Source organism: Sinocyclocheilus grahami, unplaced genomic scaffold (genome assembly GCF_001515645.1).
Source record: "Sinocyclocheilus grahami isolate Dianchi unplaced genomic scaffold, SAMN03320097.WGS_v1.1 scaffold42.1, whole genome shotgun sequence".
In the NCBI taxonomy this organism is placed as follows: domain Eukaryota; kingdom Metazoa; phylum Chordata; class Actinopteri; order Cypriniformes; family Cyprinidae; genus Sinocyclocheilus; species Sinocyclocheilus grahami.
The window spans coordinates 791,742-809,497 of NW_015505221.1; the positions used below are offsets into that span (position 1 = coordinate 791,742).

Here is a 17,756-nt window from a genome sequence, read left to right on the forward strand (position 1 = left end):
TGGAGGAATAATCTTTGGCCCTTGTTGTGGTGGAAATGCCACAGAGCTTCAAGCTAAGTGAGTCAAACACAATCTCTCTGTATAGATCATTACTCGGACATCAAGACAACAGGATCCTATATGATTTTAAATATATGCTCTGGGTATGATCTGAAAACAGAAAAGAGAACAGATTGGTGGAAAGAGGTTTATATGTGTTTGAAGTGGTAGGGTGTTCTTTTTCCTAGAACTTAAAGCCATTTTGGATAAAGCATTTACTAAATGAGTGTGTCTCTGTGTATGAATATATTCTTGAACACCAAAATTATTTATGTATTTATTTTTTAAGAAATGTATACTTTTATTCAGCAAGGATGCATTAAATTGATCAGAAGTGACAGTAAATACATAATGTTAAAAATGCTGTTTGAACTTTATATTCATCTTATAATCCTGTCAAAAATGTATCACGTTTTCTACAAAAATACTAAGCTGCACAACTGTTTTAAACATTGATAATAATAAGAAATGTTGCCTGAGCATCAAATCAGCATATTATAGTGATTTCTGAAGGATCATGTGACACTGAAGACTGGAGTAATGATGCTGAAGATTCAGCTTTTCCATCACAGGAATGAATTACATTTTAAAATATATATTTGATTGGAAAACAGATATTTTAAATCGTTTTTGATCAAATAAATGCAGCTTTGGTGAGAATAATACTCTTTAAATATGAATAGAAAATGGTTGTATGTTGCATGTGTTGGAAGGTGAAGATACTAAAAGGGTTGATTTGCTGTACACTATATAGTACAGTGAGGTTGGCTGCGTTTCAAATTTCACTGCAAAGAGCCGGTTGATGTTTTTAGGGTTAATGTACTCTTAATGAGGTTGCTCATTTTTACATTGTAAAATGAGGTCAAGTGTTGGAGTGGGGTTTGGTATGTTGTAATATGTGTTTCTGCTTTGAATTTGAAAGAAAAGCACTTTGAATGAGCTCAGCTCTCTGAGTGGGATCAGTAAAGATCAAGTTAAGGGTTAAAGGAAGACTAATGTGCGTGGAAATGGGTGTGTGTGGAATTCAAGGACTCTTGTATTAGAAATATGTAATATGCACTTTCAGAAAAAAAGGTATAAAAAGCTAAAAGGTACATCTCATTTATCCCTAAAGTGTACATATTAGTAGGTTTTGAAAGGGATCCGCCCCAGTAAAAATGTTGTACCTTTTTTCAGAGAGTGTATACATGATTTGCTCTGACTTTAACTCAAAGTGGAACAGTGTTTTACATCTTTGTTAGCATGTTGTGAATGTGAATCACGACTCAAGTCTCCTGCTTGTTGACCTTGTAGCTGTGAACTTGTTTATAAGAGGCATCATCTGTGTTTTGGTCGATTCTGTCCGAAGCTGTCACCACCGGTAAAAGACTTAAGCCGGAATGTTGCCTATGGCAACGGTTGCCCTGTTCATAATGACACTGCAGCCAGCGGGCGACCAATGAGAGCGCTTTTGCTGGGTCAGGGTGACCAGTCAGAGGAGGATGAAGAGTTGATGTCACCTGTTCCTAGAAAGATACTTGGGTATATTTACAGGTGTCTGTAAAAGCCAATATATGTGTGGTGACCTTTTGTCTGTGAGGCATTTTCCATTATGTAAAAAGACTGCACTGTCTGACACTGACTCATTACAGTCAACAAGAGTGCAGTGCTGCTAAGTGTGTATCAGGTCCTTCACAAAGCAAGACAGTCCACTCGATAGCCACCCTGGTAATGCTATTGCTTGCCTCAGGCAGAACCATAACTGTTAAACTGTCACTGAGTGGGAGCACTTACACCTAAATATTCAGAAATTAAAAACAACTAATATTCAGATTAGTGTATAATTAATATGGAGTTTTGAGTAAAAATAGTAAAAACTGCTTGTTTCAAATAAAGTTTGATAGCATTTATCTATGTGTGCATTACCGTAATGGCAGTATTGGTTTTTATTAAAGCTCTGTGTGAAAGCAATTTTTCATAGATGTTTTAGGTGTTTTTAGTAATATAACTGTATTAACATTTACATTTATTCATTTACTTTTTTTTTTTTTTTTTTTTTTAAGAAAGGTTAACCCAATTATTGGTGATTTTACATTTGTGACTAAAACAAAATATTTCTACAATATTTATAGATTATTCAATTTATGAATTATTTCTAATAATTATAAATTGTTAGTTATAAATAATAAAAATGTAATGTAATGTTTTTAATTTTACATATACACCCATGTTCCATTTTAATATGTTTTAAAATATAATTTATTCCTGTGATGGCAAAGCACAGCAGCCACAACTTTGATGAATAGAAACTTCAAAAGAACAGCATTTGAAATCATTTTGTGTAACAATGTAATAGTCTTTACTGTCACTTTTATAAAATAATATTTATACTTATATGGTAAGTGATCATATTTATGAAATATCTGCCACTTTTCTTGTCTAGCTTTTCTGTGTGATGTGGACTGCAGTGAGGAAGAGTGTTTAGTGTGTGTGTGTGTGTGTAGCTCAAAGGAAGTGCTGCATGTGTAATGATCCATGAGAACGAGGCATGCATGAAAGAGATGGCAGAAGAGAGGAGATTTGCATACAACAGTGAAGTGGTGGGAAAGAATAAGAGATGCAGTTTTTTCCAGAGGCTTGTGTGTGTGTGTGTGTGTGTGTGTGTGTGTGTGTGTGTGTGTGTGTGTTTTAATAGAAAGAATGCGTGTTGTTTTAAATAATATTTCACAATAGCAAAAATGTAAATTCTGCATGACCAGTTTTGTCAAAGATGATTGACAATTAGCATACAGTTTGGATTGGTTCTGGGCAAGAACTCCCTCCGTATCCATGCAGCCTAACATGGATAAGAGCAGGGAGAACAGTGATAACCCCCCTAGGGTAAACAGAACAGAACCAACATAAATGTATTGCAGATATTATTAATGTTCAATAATTTAATGTACACATTTTAGAAATTGGCCCCAGATTCTACATTTATATGGGTGCTAAATTGCCAATGATTCCCCCCATTGACAATTAGAGGCTAACCAGATCAACTCTCTGGTCTCCCCATCGACTTCAAACACATTCCAATGTCCTAAGAAACAGTCATCCACAGTACCAACAGAACCAACATAAATGTATTGCAGATATCATTAATGGTCAATAATTTAATGTACACATTTTAGAAATTTGTTTGATTCAAAGGGGAATCAGAAGGCCAAATCCTGACTGGACGAGAGGAGGAGCTGGGGATGGAGGAGGGTAATTAGCTATTGAGCAACGTAACGGAACAATCATGTTAAGAACAAGCATGTTTTCAATACAAATAGATAGAACAAGCGTGTCCAATACTCGAACAGAATCAACGCTGAACTGACTTCAACTGAACGACTGTTTACCATTTTTTTTTGGAGCTGCATCACAGCAGAAATGATTCTGTTTTCACCATGTCTACTATAGTGTCCTTAATATTAATCAAAGTCCCTTTAAGTTCCAGTTGCTATAGAAACATTCAGTGTTCTGAGATGCACGCTTAGGACTGCACATGCGCACTGGCTGGTCTAGCCCAAAAAATACGCTTTTCTGATGCTATCTGAGACAGTTGTTGTCAGATTTCATTGGTGATTTCAAATATGAAATTTAATCACAAGCTTGGCTAACAGTTTTGGAGAATTTAATGTTTCCCCATTCAAAGAGATAGAAGCTGCACTTGCATGCCTGAGAGGTGTTTCAAAGATGGCCGCCGAGTGAAATGTCTTGCCTTAAAGGGACTTTGCGGCAGCTGCAGTGACACAATCACTTATACTGATCATTGATTGGCTCTTTTATTCAGAAGGCGGGGCTTCCTTCAATAGAGTGGCCATATTGAGCATTGTATTTTTCCCCATTCAAAACCAGAGTTGCCAAGTCTGCTTATAATACGCGACTTTGGCCTTCTTGTTTTGTTAAGGTGTGTGAAAAAATCCGGGGTTGTTTTTTTGGGCTTATTTTAAAAAATATGGTTGCTTGTTTGGAAAATCTGACAAGCAACTTTGTTTACATTTATGTTTGCTGTATTCTCCAATGCATTGATTGACAGTCTAGGTGTGTTCAGCTTGAAGCGGGGCTGCACAGACCGATCAGTGTTTGTCATCAAAGGACCGCAAGAACTCTAGAGAGCAGACGGTTCTGCATGCTTTCGAATCGCTCTCACTGGAATTTGATGTCAAATACAGATCGGTCTGTGCAGCGCCGCTTCAGGTCAAACACAACTTCTGTCTGCTCACAGTTAATAGCCAATCAGTGCAACAATATAACTGCTATAGTGTAATTCATCAAACAAATTCCGCCCCTTCATCCCCCTCATTGGAGAAAAATCATGTTCAACATGAAGGCATGTGATGCTGTAATCCAAGCAATGGTAGTAGTAGATGTAATAATAGAGGAGTGGGATGAACTTTTTTAAATTTTTACAGTGTTTTTGTAATGTATTAATTATCACAGGCTATAATAAAAAAACAAGTAGGCCTACACTAATACCAACAGTAAATACATTTGATTTGAATATATTTTATTAGACTATAAATATGTGGATATGTTACAGCTCCCCCTTAAGCTCTTGTCTTTTTCTCCTTTTGCATCTCTCCAATCCTATTCATACTTTTTTTTTTCTTGAACACCAGATCAGCATAATAGAATGATTTCTGAAGGATAATGTGATCATGTGCTAAAAATTCAGCTTGAGCATCACAGGAGTAAAAAAACTATTAACTTTTTTTTTAATTATATTGAAACAGAAAACAGTTCAAGTATTTAAAATTTTAATATTTCTTTCCTGTTTTATATATTTTAAAGTTTTTCTTAACTTATTTCTTAAAGCTGACTTTTCCAGTTATTATAATTATATAATTATATATTATTATTATAATTATATATATATTATTAAATATAATTGTAAAATATTACAATTGAATGCTGCTGTTTTCTATTTTAATATATCTTAAAGAAAGATTTATTTTGTTAAATTATATTATTATAATTTTAAATACCGTAACAGTTTTCTGTTAATATATTTTAAATCATAATAATATTTTAGAAAAATAAAACTTAAAAAATTTATTATAATAGAAAACAGCTATTTTAAATTGTAATATTGTAGTATTGTAGCATTTCACAATATTAAGGTGGTTTTTATGGTCAATTATGGTCACTTATATAATGTTTAACTGAGAGTGAAAGAGCAGGAGAGGAGAGAGATCACCTCACTAACACCTCACTTTTTTTTTTTTTTTGGATACGGTACTATGGTATTACTATCGCGTTCCGATAAATTTCCAAGCACAAAATCAAGCTTGCATACAGTAGCAAGAAGCATTAGTGTTAACGTATTGCGTGCACACACATATTTACCGTCACACTTCTCTGTTTCCTTCCCGCTTTTCCCTGTGCTGAGCCCAGTGTTGACTGTCTCAGAGGAGATGCTGAGTTTGGTGTTGGGATCTCGTCTGGGTTTGGGCGGAGGCTGTTTTCTCGAGGTGGGACTCCCCTCATCCTCTCCCCCTCCCACTGAGTGCAGAGACTGCGAGCGTACGGTGAATCCTGGCCCGCAGGGAGGAGGAACACGGTCCTGAGGGGCCGGCATCGTCATGAAGCCCATACGAAAGTGTTTGCCTGCGTAGCCCCCTCCTTCTGTCACACGGGCCACATCCTCACCAATCCTGAAGATAGAATTTCACAAAGTATTACACTTGCACCTGTCTATGAACCCCATATACTTCCTGAAACCTGGACGGATTTAAGCCTGAGACATTGTTCCAGAACAGATCAAAATGAAGCAAACCAGCACAGATTATTATTCTATTACAGATTAATGTGCTGCTGTACTAGTCCAACATTCATTAATGTGAATTCACAAAGAATACCACAAACAAACAATCATAGCACAGGTCAGAGTGATTTTAATTCAGGCAGATCAGAGATCAGGGAGGATGTTTGTGGAGATTTAGAACCAGAAAATGTATCATGCAAATAAAATTAGTAGGCTATGTGTAGTGATCTAAAAATGACTTGGAAGGATACCTAAAAATTAATCAAAAGTGACAGTAAAGACATTTATAATGTTACAAAAGATTTATATTTCAAATAAATGCTGTTCTTTTGAACTTTCTATTCATCAGAGAATCCTGAAGAAACTAAAATAGTAAGCAAAGAATAAGAAATGTTTATTATAAGAAATCAGCATATTATTAATAATTGGGAGATAAATAATTTCTGAAGGATCATGTGACACTGAAAACTAAAGTAATTGCTGATAAAAATTTAGCTTTGCCATCCTTTATATACAGTATATATATATATATATATATATATAGCACCTGTATATTAGACTTTGTAGTGGAGGCTGGAGGGTTATGATAATCTTGTAAAAGCTAACTTTCATCTCTGTTCTTTGTTTTCCTGTATAGAGATTATTTAATTCTCAATGGTTTCAAACATGTTTCATATTTTATTTTGTACACAGCTTTAGCAATATAAATGTGGCAAAATATTCTACATTTGTAATGTGAGAATGTTACAGAGGAAAGGAGAATCCCCTCCATCCAGCTATCCATTCCCTCATAACTTCATGAATCTATCTTGCCTAAAAGTCATTTTTGCATAATCCAATTCAGAGCAATTTGGCTGGATTTTAAGATGATTTCTGCACCGAATATCCTATAAAAATTGAGTTACTTTCATCTGTCTGTTCATGAGAAAGAGTGAGAGACAGAGAGAGAGAAGGGGGCAGTCAGTTCAATTGCTGTCTCTCAAATTCTCTCTGTTGGAGGAAAACTAATCATACTAAAGGGCAGACAGGATTTACTCGTGTTGGCTTTAAGTAACCATTCACTAAGAAAACACACACATATATTGTGAGTATGTAATCAGAGGGGAGGGCGTGGTGCTGTGGTGCTTCATAAAGAATGATTGAGAGTCTGTCTGCCAACCTCACTGCACCAGCATCCCTCATCTCTCCACATCCTGTCTCTCTGCTTCTCTCCTTGCATCCTTTCATCCATGTGTTTTGTCATCCGTCTTGTCTTTCTAGTATCGTCTACAATTTTTCCCTCTCTCTCAGTGGTCACACTTCACACTGTCATGAGTGACCAGTCATCAGTTTTTCTTTCCTTTCTCTTTTCACTCTGACATTTTTAGAGGAAAATAATATTACCAAATGGCCAATCAGTCACTCATTTGACTTTTTCATATGCTGATTAATGTGATGAAACAATTAAAACTGTAATGGTAATGACCATTACAAAAATCCAATTGAGGCTTCGGTTGAAAGACTAAATCACCAGCAAATGTAAAAAAGAAAAAGTCTGAAAGGATGGCGTTTTACCTCTGTCTTCTCATTTTTACTTTGACCATGATTTTTATACTACCGTTCAAAAGATTAAGAAATTTATACTTTTATTGAATTAAGAATTCAATAAATTGATCAAAGGTCACAGTAAAGACTTTTATGTATGGCAAAAGATTTCTAGTTTACTTTGAACTTTCTATTCATCAAAGAGTACTGATTAAAGATGTATCAGATGTTCAACAAACAGCACAAGTGTTTTCAACATTGATAATTATAAGAAATGTTTTTGAGCAGCAAATCAGCATATTAGAATGATTTCTGAAGGATCAAGTGACATAGAAGACTAGAGTAATGATGCTGACTAGACTAGACTAGATCATTATGGTGACTTGATCACTTCATTGATGGATGTTCACATTAGCATAGAAGTGTAGTGCTTACTATTCCTGCTGACAAGACCAGCATAGCCTAGTTTAAGCTGACTAGTTTGGTGACTGTGTGTGCGTGTGTGTCAGGTTTCGCCTGCGTTGTGTGGAGCAAATGTCCCTAAAAGGTTGTAAAACCTGAAATCACTTAAATTGTGGGGAGTAGCTAATGGCCCTCACAAGGAAAATAGATTAATAAACATAATAAATGAAGTCTTAATGAAAATGCTGAAAGGTTTGTGTGAGGGTTTAAGGGTAGGGTTAGGAGATATAAAATATAATTAGCTCAATATAAATCAATAGATGGATTTATATGGAAAGTCTCTTCCTTGACAGAATATCAAATGTGTCCATGTGAAGGGTTAAAGGTCATGGGAATAGTGGTTAGTAGGGCAAAGCTTGGATTTCCAAAGCTAAAGTATATAAAGGAATAGTTCACCCAAAAATGAAATTTTGCAGAAAATGTACTCACCTTTTGATGTAGATGAGTTTGTTTCTTCATCAGAGCAGATTTGGAGAAATTTAACATTACATCACTTGCTCGCCACCTTGGTCCAGTCAATCAGTTAACATCTTGTGAATTGGAACAAATCCATTATTAAGTCATTTTAACTTTAAACCGTCGCTTCTGGCATGCAAGTCCATAATCCATAATAACGCTTCCTCCAGTCCTGTTGATCTCTCATATCAAAATCCAGCGACATACTGTATTTGATTAGAACTGTTTAGGAAAATTATGGATAGAGGACTCTTTTAGCCTTATTATTTATTTTATCATTATAATTTTTTTTTTTCATTTCTGTATTACAGTACAAGACATAAAAATAGTTGTGCTAATGTTCTGAAAATAATCTTTTCTAAAAATAAAAAAAATTAAATAAAAAAAAAAAAGACCGTCATGGCAGAATATAATTTATTATTATTTTCAAATGATTTTCAGGGTGAAATATAACCTGGACATTTCTTAGTGAGATTCACCAACCTGTTTTACCAGCACAACAAAGAAAGTTTGTTTGCCTTAATTGAAATATGTTATAAAACAACTCATAAAACCTACTTATATCTCTGTGTATTATATTTATGTGTGTTTATAGAATATTTGTGCCTATAATTTCATATTAATTTCCCAATCCAATCATATTCAATTAATTTTAAGCCTCATTAACATGCACACACACTCATATATGAGAGTGAGGTGAGTTGTAACAGGATTTATGGTGTTATTTAGGCCATTTACGGTCATCAGATCCAGATTTTCCGTTGTGTGTGTCCTTGGCCAGGTTTCTCCCAGTGTGTGTATCTATGTGTGTGATAACATTTGAGTGACACATCCAAACCTGCCTTTTGTTGTGTGTGTTTTAAGGGAGTGTGTGCATGTGTCCTCAGGGGCTAGCAGTCTGAATTTAGAGACGAGAGGGAGATGAGGGCCAAGCCCACTGTTGCCATAGAAACTCACCCCTCTGTCTCCATGGTGACAGACCCTGTTTTTTCCTTCTCCAGGATGAGGAGGTGTGACTTTAGGCCCTCCCACTGTCACTGTTTATATGTGCCTGTGTTTTGATCCTCTTTCATGAGTTACACTAATGAAATTTCATCTGCATTCTGTAATCCTGATTGTTTAATCTCACTAAAACACCTCAGAGAGAGGGAGACACAGATGAACTCAATCGCTCTGTGTGTGTCATTGACCTCCCCTCCGTATAAAGAACACCCCAATTACGCCCCATTACTGTGGCAAGAGTGTCTCAAGCTGAATGAAAAGAGGGCCATGACTCCGACCTCTCAGCGAGATGCTAAAGAGGAGGAGAGAACTGGAGGTTCGATTACAGGGTACAGACAGGAGGAAATGTAGTGTTAAAGGGGCAGCGGAAGAGCAATCGAGTGAGATATGCTATATACAATATATCGCCCTATGCAAGCATACTGTATGTGTGCGGATACTTATATATCCAACTTTATATAAAGAGCTGAGTGACAATATAGATACATTTAGCAATAAAATAAAAAATAGGCTACATGTTTACTATCACATTGTATGTATGCGGATAAAATTGGATATAAAATATATCTGACTTTATATATAGAGCTCTGCGATAATGCAGTTTACATTTTACGACTATATAAACAATCACTCGTCCAAGATTTGCTATATATTATATATGAATTCAAATATACCCTATTTACTTTAATATCATTTAATATACTTAGAAATACTTGTGCTTTATTTCCCTTTATCTCCCTGGCTCTCTCTCGCTCACTTTGTACACATAGGTGACTAACTTAAAAGTACTTAAACTAATAAACTGTTTTTAATATATTAAAATAATCAAACTCTAATCTAAATTAAAATTCTAAATTCTACACATAATAACAAGATGTGAACTGAAATCATATATTTTTAATATTCCCTCAATAACTATTTTCTTTATTGAAGAACATACAGTTCTGAAATATAGAACTTCACTTCTAGAATCACAAAATGAATCATTAACTCATTTAATATATTATATATAGTTGTTCATTCATTTAATATATACAATTAATTATGAGGCATACAATTAATTAAGAATGTAGATATCCTTCAGTGCTTTTATGGGATATTTTTTCCTATTTTATTGTTTGCCAGGTGAAAAATATAAGTCTGATTAGAAGTAATAGGTAGCAAAAACAGTGCAGGACAAGCACTGTTTACTTAGATATAGAAATTTGTTCAAATCCCTAAGTATGAACAATAGTAACAGCCAATAGTATTATTATGTGCAGTATTCACATATAAATAAGTCTATCCTTAGCTGTGTATGTGTGTGTGTGTCTGTGTACCTCTTGATAGCGTCCTCCTGCCGTCTCTTCTTCTGGTTTTTCTCGTGGAGGTATGTCCAGTGTGTGTGGTTGCGGACGCGGTCGCTCTCTCGGGCGATGTCAGAGGCGTTCTGGATAACCAGCTCGTCATATGCCCTCAGACCGCTGTCCTCCACGTACTGCAGGAAATGTGTGCACTCGTCTTCCCCTGAATCCATCCTTCACCACAGCAGAGAGACTGCCTGGAAGACAGACAGAAAGAGAGAGAGAGAGAGAAAGACTTGAGTTTCTCACACACAATGTCATTCCGTCCTCTTGAGGGCTTGTTCTTTATAAAAAAAACAATGAACTTTGGAGGTACAGGTGGGACGTATACACATACACACACACACACACATAATGGCATGTTCTCAGGGGAATATGTTATCCTTTAACACTGAAGAGCATGATTCACTGCTGGTAAAGGGCAAGAGCTAGCATGTTTACATATACCTAAAATGATGATGAGGAACAAAAAATATATATTATTTACATATAAAATTAATTATAATTACCACAAACTAACAGAGCCTAGAAGAAAATAGAATCACACTATCCACTGTCTGTCTGTCTGTCTATCTGTCTATCTGTTGGTCCGTCCGTCCATCCATCCATCCATCATACTATTGTTCTAATGTTTTAAGATTCCATCCATTCATCCATCCATCTTCTTCTTCTTGTTTACTTCTTACAAAGTAAACAAGTATATAGGTTGAGACTAGTAAGATCAGTCAGTTTCTTAGCATTACATGCACACAGTGGTAACATCTGGCACAACATTATGTGCCAGTTTCAGGCCTTATTCCATCCTACTGCTTTTTTTCTACATGCTCTCAAACACTGTACACTGTACATAAAGAGAAATGATTTTCGGCCTAGTTGTATGTGCATGAAAGAGTATGTCAAGTTTATTTTTATAACTTTGTGAAGATGTCATTCAGTGCGCTGTTCTCTGTTGTATTATTCAGGATGTCTTAATATAGATTCTGATCTCAGATTGTCTCCCTCTCTCTCCATCCCTTCCTTAGTCACAATCCCACCTACACATCTGCCTTTCCTCCATTTAAATTCTCTCCCACTTCTGTGCACACCCATGTGAGCATGCACAAACACACACACACACACACACCTGCACATGCGCCCATAGATGCCTTCACACTCTTACATACACAGGGACACACAGCTGTATTTTATAAACGGAACGTGAGGAGAAGGAACTGGGTTTCCAGGCAACAGTATCCTAGTGCGCTGACATAATGCAGGAAGCTGAGAACCTAATTCTGCACTGAAGATGCATTAGTTCTGCTTTACAATGGCAGGCATGATATCCCCACCATGTGTGTGTTTGTGTGTGTGTGTGTCTCATATAATGCCGAAAGCATGAAACACAATATTCGTCTCTTCTACTCTGTAGATGGTTGCCACAGATGGATCATATTTAACAATTATGTTTTATCACCATTTGCGTATGTATTTTAATAAACATCTAACACTAAATCTCTTTTTCAGAGTAATGAGGTGGCAAGATGCCACATTTCCATTGCTGGCGTTCACACACACACACACACACACACACACACACACACACACACATGAAAATAGGTCAACGAGACCACAGCACCACATCAATGGATCCCGGTGAGTGGAGTTTTGCTTCCTTATTTAACACTGAAGAGCATGATTCACTGCTGGGAAAGGGCAAGAGCTAGCATGTTTACATATACCTAAAATGATGATGAGGAACAAAAAATATATATTATTTACATATAAAATTAATTATAATTACCACAAACTAACAGAGCCTAGAAGAAAATAGAATCACACTATCCACTGTCTGTCTGTCTGTCTATCTGTCTATCTGTTGGTCCGTCCGTCCATCCATCCATCCATCATACTATTGTTCTAATGTTTTAAGATTCCATCCATTCATCCATCCATCTTCTTCTTCTTGTTTACTTCTTACAAAGTAAACAAGTATATAGGTTGAGACTAGTAAGATCAGTCAGTTTCTTAGCATTACATGCACACAGTGGTAACATCTGGCCCAACATTATGTGCCAGTTTCAGGCCTTATTCCATCCTACTGCTTTTTTTTCTATATGCTCTCAAACACTGTACACTGTACATAAAGAGAAATGATTTTCGGCCTAGTTGTATGTGCATGAAAGAGTATGTCAAGTTTATTTTTATAACTTTGTGAAGATGTCATTCAGTGCGCTGTTCTCTGTTGTATTATTCAGGATGTCTTAATATAGATTCTGATCTCAGATTGTCTCCCTCTCTCTCCATCCCTTCCTTAGTCACAATCCCACCTACACATCTGCCTTTCCTCCATTTAAATTCTCTCCCACTTCTGTGCACACCCATGTGAGCATGCACAAACACACACACACACACACACACCTGCACATGCCCATAGATGCCTTCACACTCTTACATACACAGGGACACACAGCTGTATTTTATAAACGGAACGTGAGGAGAAGGAACTGGGTTTCCAGGCAACAGTATCCTAGTGCGCTGACATAATGCAGGAAGCTGAGAACCTAATTCTGCACTGAAGATGCATTAGTTCTGCTTTACAATGGCAGGCATGATATCCCCACCATGTGTGTGTTTGTGTGTGTGTGTGTCTCATATAATGCCGAAAGCATGAAACACAATATTCGTCTCTTCTACTCTGTAGATGGTTGCCACAGATGGATCATATTTAACAATTATGTTTTATCACCATTTGCGTATGTATTTTAATAAACATCTAACACTAAATCTCTTTTTCAGAGTAATGAGGTGGCAAGATGCCACATTTCCATTGCTGGCGTTCACACACACACACACACACACACACACACATGAAAATAGGTCAACGAGACCACAGCACCACATCAATGGATCCCGGTGAGTGGAGTTTTGCTTCCTTATTCAGTCCATTACTCTGTAATTCACAGTTTCCTCTGCACCACACTACATTAATAGTGCCAATTCATAACTGAGGAATAGAAATAGCCTTCAAAACCACACAACACACCCAACGTGAGTAGATCCAGAATCATTGAAACACAAGATATTCACTGGAATACACCAAGAACCAATTGAATGTAGGGATTCTCACACAGCACACACTCATTAAAAGGGATAGTTCACCCAAAAATGTTTCTGTTTCATTTACTCACCCTCATGTCAATGGTAGACCTTTTATTTTTTCCATACAATGCAAAAGAAGATATTCTGAAGAACACTGAGGTTCTAACACTGAACCCCATTGACTTTCATTGTATGGACCAAAAACACTGGTCATTTTTCATTTATGTTCCACAGAAAAAAGTCAAACAGGTTTGAAATGACATGATGACATGATTTTATTTTTTGGATTCCAAGTCATTTCACTGAAATGTTGTGTAAAGATCCCATTCTGTACAAATGTCAAAAAAAGAGTCATGAATGAATCTGAAAATGTAGTTGGGAAATCTGGGTAATATGCTAGTTTGGATCCTGTGTGATCAATTGATGTTCAGTTTGACTCTTCCTGTCACACAGGTGATGAAGAACTGATGAAGATAAGGAAAAGAATGAGATGGAATTGAAAATATTCTAAGTCATTTCATCGAAACGTTATGTAAAGATTTATCTGTACAAATGTCAAAAAAGAGGCTGAATCATGAATGAATCTGAAGATATACTGTTTTGGATCCCATACGAGCCGTTGATGCTCAGTTTAACTCTTGCTGTCATACAGATGATGAAGAACTGATAAGGAAAAGGATGAGATGGAAATGAGACAAAGCAAAACATCTGGATAGACACACACATAATTACACTCACGGTATCAGTGAATCTGTTCTCCCGGAACAGCTGATCTCCAGGTGTGTTCAGTGTGTGCGTTTCTCAACACAGCACAATATCGAATCCCCCTGCAGACAAGCCCGGCGACAGCAACGCAGCACGGAGGAAACACACACTGCCGTGAGGAAGAGTAGGATGAAGGACATGTCCATCTTTGGCATTTCCAGAGCTCTGAAGAAAACCGAAGATGGCGGTGGTGGTGGCAGTCGGCAGTTCGACCCTTCCCCACCTACGACCGCTCCTGCTGGGCTACGACCACCAAGGCTGTCCTTTCACCCTACCAAACACTTCTGGAAAGATCCACACCTCCCCTTGGTGGTTGCCTCATCTGCGCTGTCCCCACACACGCATGGTGTGTGTGTGGGGTGGGCTGCGTGCAGATGCGCGTAGTATGAGTGTGTTCTTGTTTAGCCGGCTGTGGTGTGTGTGCAGAGAAGTTAGGCAGCTAAATGCATCATGTCCTACAATCTCTTTGATCTGTCCTCCCCCTGCTGCTGCTGCGGCTGCGGCTGCCGTCACAAGCACACACACACACCCCGTGCGCGTCACACACACATGCAGAGATGAACCCAGCTTGGGCGTCAGTAGGCAAAAAGACCAGCTATAGCATCTGTCTTTTCTTCTAGTTCCTCTATCCTTCTTTTTTTCTCTCTGCCTCTCTACGTTCTTTTTTGCTGTCTGATCTCCTTCCCTCCAGCCCTCACTGCTTACACACTCCGTCCCCTGGTGATCTTCTCTCTCTCTTTTGCTCTATCTCACTCTCTCTCTGTCTCTGCATCCCTCTTGTCTCTCAACCAATCGTGTTGCTTGCTTAGAGCTGTCCATGGTTCTGAAAGAAAGAGGAAGAGAGAGAGAGAGTGAGAAAGGTTGTGTGTGTGTCAATCCTCTCCTGAGGGCATGACCTCTGCTTGTACAGTGTTATCACCAGTATACACTGGCTTATGCAAAAACACTCAAGAGACAGTCAAATGTATGTATGCGGTTTGGTGTTTAAAGGTGAAATGTTATTTCTGCACTAAAACGAATGTATGTTTTCAAACAAGTTTCCAAGGATTTGGAATATATAGACTACTGTTTGGGGTATTTATGATTTATTAATGTTTTTGAAAGAAATAGGAATTCTTATGCACACCAAAGCTGCATTTATTTGATCAAAAATACATTAAAATTAAAAAATATATATTATTACAATTTTAAATAGCTGTTTTCTATTTTAATATATTTTAAAATACAATTTATTCCTGGGATGGCAAAGCTGATTTTTCAGCAGCCATTTCTCCAGTCTTCAGTGTCACATGATCCTTCAGAAATTATTCTAATATGCTGATTTGGTGCTCTAGAAACCCTCGTTATTATTATCAATGTTGAAAACAGTATTTTTGTGGAAACCATTACACATTTTTAAGGATGAATAAAAAAGTCATAGCACAGCATTTATTTGAAATAGTAATCTTTTGTAACATTATTAATGTCTTTATTGTCAATTTTGATTAAATGCACCCTTACTGAATAAAGATATTAACTTTAAAAAAAGGAATGATTCCAGTCCATTTTCCATTAATTTCCATTTTCCAGCTAAAGTCTTACTGTTCTAACCCAGGCTTTCTTACCCATCTACAAAAACATGAAAACTCCTCCTCTAGTAGCAGGGATATATGGGAGCGTTTAGTTGATAATACAGGTGCATCTCAATAAATTAGAATGTCGTGGAAAAGTTCATTTATTTCAGTAATTCAACTCAAATTGTGAAACTCGTGTATTAAATAAATTCAATGCACACAGACTGAAGTAGTTTAAGTCTTTGGTTCTTTTAATTGTGATGATTTTGACTGGACATACACGAGTTTCACAATTTGAGTTGAATTACTGGAATAAATGAACTTTTCCATGACATTCTAATTTATTGAGATGCACCTGTATACCCAATTATTTTTTCTCTCCCATTAACTCTTGCTGACTTACACACTTGTTCACTGAAAACAACATTACTATGGAATATGCCCTTATAGACATTGTACTATAGAGTTGTTTGTGTAAGTTGCATAAGGATACTTTGTATTCTTTGCTTGCCTCTCCACTTCTCATTCTCTCATTTTTCTGTCTCCTCTGTTCTATCTTCCTGTCCTTTCTTGTCTCTAAGACTCTCTATCTCTATGTGAAGGTGTGTGTATTTGTTTCTGTATATGGGATGCATGTCCGTCTGGGGGATTTTTTTTCCATCATTCACTTGTCCTATGACATCACTTGAACTGCATGCACTGTATATACACACACACACACACACACACACACACACACATAAACAGAGGTCAGGATATGCTGATTCCTGTATTCACATACACACACACATGCACAGTTCTCCTGTAGATACGAGTCTCTTTTGTGTTCAGAACTTGCTGACATTAAGAGCTGAATAGAGATAACAGATCACGTTCTTTAGCTGCTGGAGTAAAGGCAGGAGACAAAGACCGCACACGGATAAATGGAGAAGCGAGACACCCACGTTGACTATTCACACACACACTTCTTGCTTGTGAATTCTTCAATAGAAATGTTCAAAGGAGCACATTCCACAGTTCTGAACTTCACGTCAGCTCTTTTGAATTTTTAAGCGCACCTCCTGTACATGTTGCACAAGAATACTTTGTAGAGACTTGCTGAAGAGGCACAGGCACACACAGAAACATATGAGATAAAAAATCCAAACCAAACCACTAACTTGTTTAGGAGTTACATGAAACAAAGAAACTGATCAACTAACAAATTATCTAAATCCAGGTCAATCATATAAGTCAGTATTTCCCCCAAAAAAATGTTGTCTTATGTACCGTACCCATCATTGACGCTCAAGTACATCTCCAACTGCACAGCATGTGGCCAGAAATCTGTTCCGTTTAAATTTAAACTCTATATAGTATTTTGCATTATCAGCTAAATCATTAGACTGTTTCTCTGTTTAAAATAATATTATGTATGTATATATATATATATATATATATACATACATACACATACACATTTCTATTAAATAAATTAAATAATTTAGTTTATTTAATTTTATTTTATTTTATTTTATTTTAAGCATGTACATGTACCCCTGGTTGTGAATCACTGATATGAGAGAATGGTTCTCTGTATATATAAAGGAATTAATCAAATGGATTGCGCTGCCTCTAGTGGGCATTCACTAAACTGTGCCATTCTCTAAACTGTGACAGCCCTATCACTGGTCAGTTTTTACAGTTACATCCTTCTATTATAGTTACACAGAAAGAGGGACCTCAGACATATTTAGGAAATTAAATATCACAAATAGCCTATCA

At 36.7% G+C, this 17,756-nt stretch overlaps 1 protein-coding gene across 1 annotated transcript; it reads right to left on the reverse strand.

The window, feature by feature from the left end:
* Positions 1-5,254: 5,254 nt before the first annotated feature.
* LOC107582265 (neuronal tyrosine-phosphorylated phosphoinositide-3-kinase adapter 2-like) lies at positions 5,255-15,424 on the reverse strand. Its single transcript, XM_016268036.1, has 3 exons — positions 14,413-15,424; positions 10,573-10,793; positions 5,255-5,699 (listed from the first exon to the last, which is right to left on the reverse strand). Exons 2-3 carry the CDS (start codon positions 10,767-10,769, stop codon positions 5,255-5,257), a joined length of 642 nt encoding a protein of 213 aa, XP_016123522.1. The 5' UTR covers positions 10,770-10,793; positions 14,413-15,424.
* Positions 15,425-17,756: the final 2,332 nt, after the last annotated feature.

Coding starts and splice junctions, on each gene's coding strand:
- LOC107582265 (XM_016268036.1), bottom strand. CDS start 10,769: ATGGATTCAGGGGAAGACGAGTGCACACATTTCCTGCAGTACGTGGAG. Junction 5,700..10,572: donor CAGGAGGACGCTATCAAGAG/GTACACAGACAC, acceptor TTCTATCTTCAG/GATTGGTGAGGATGTGGCCC.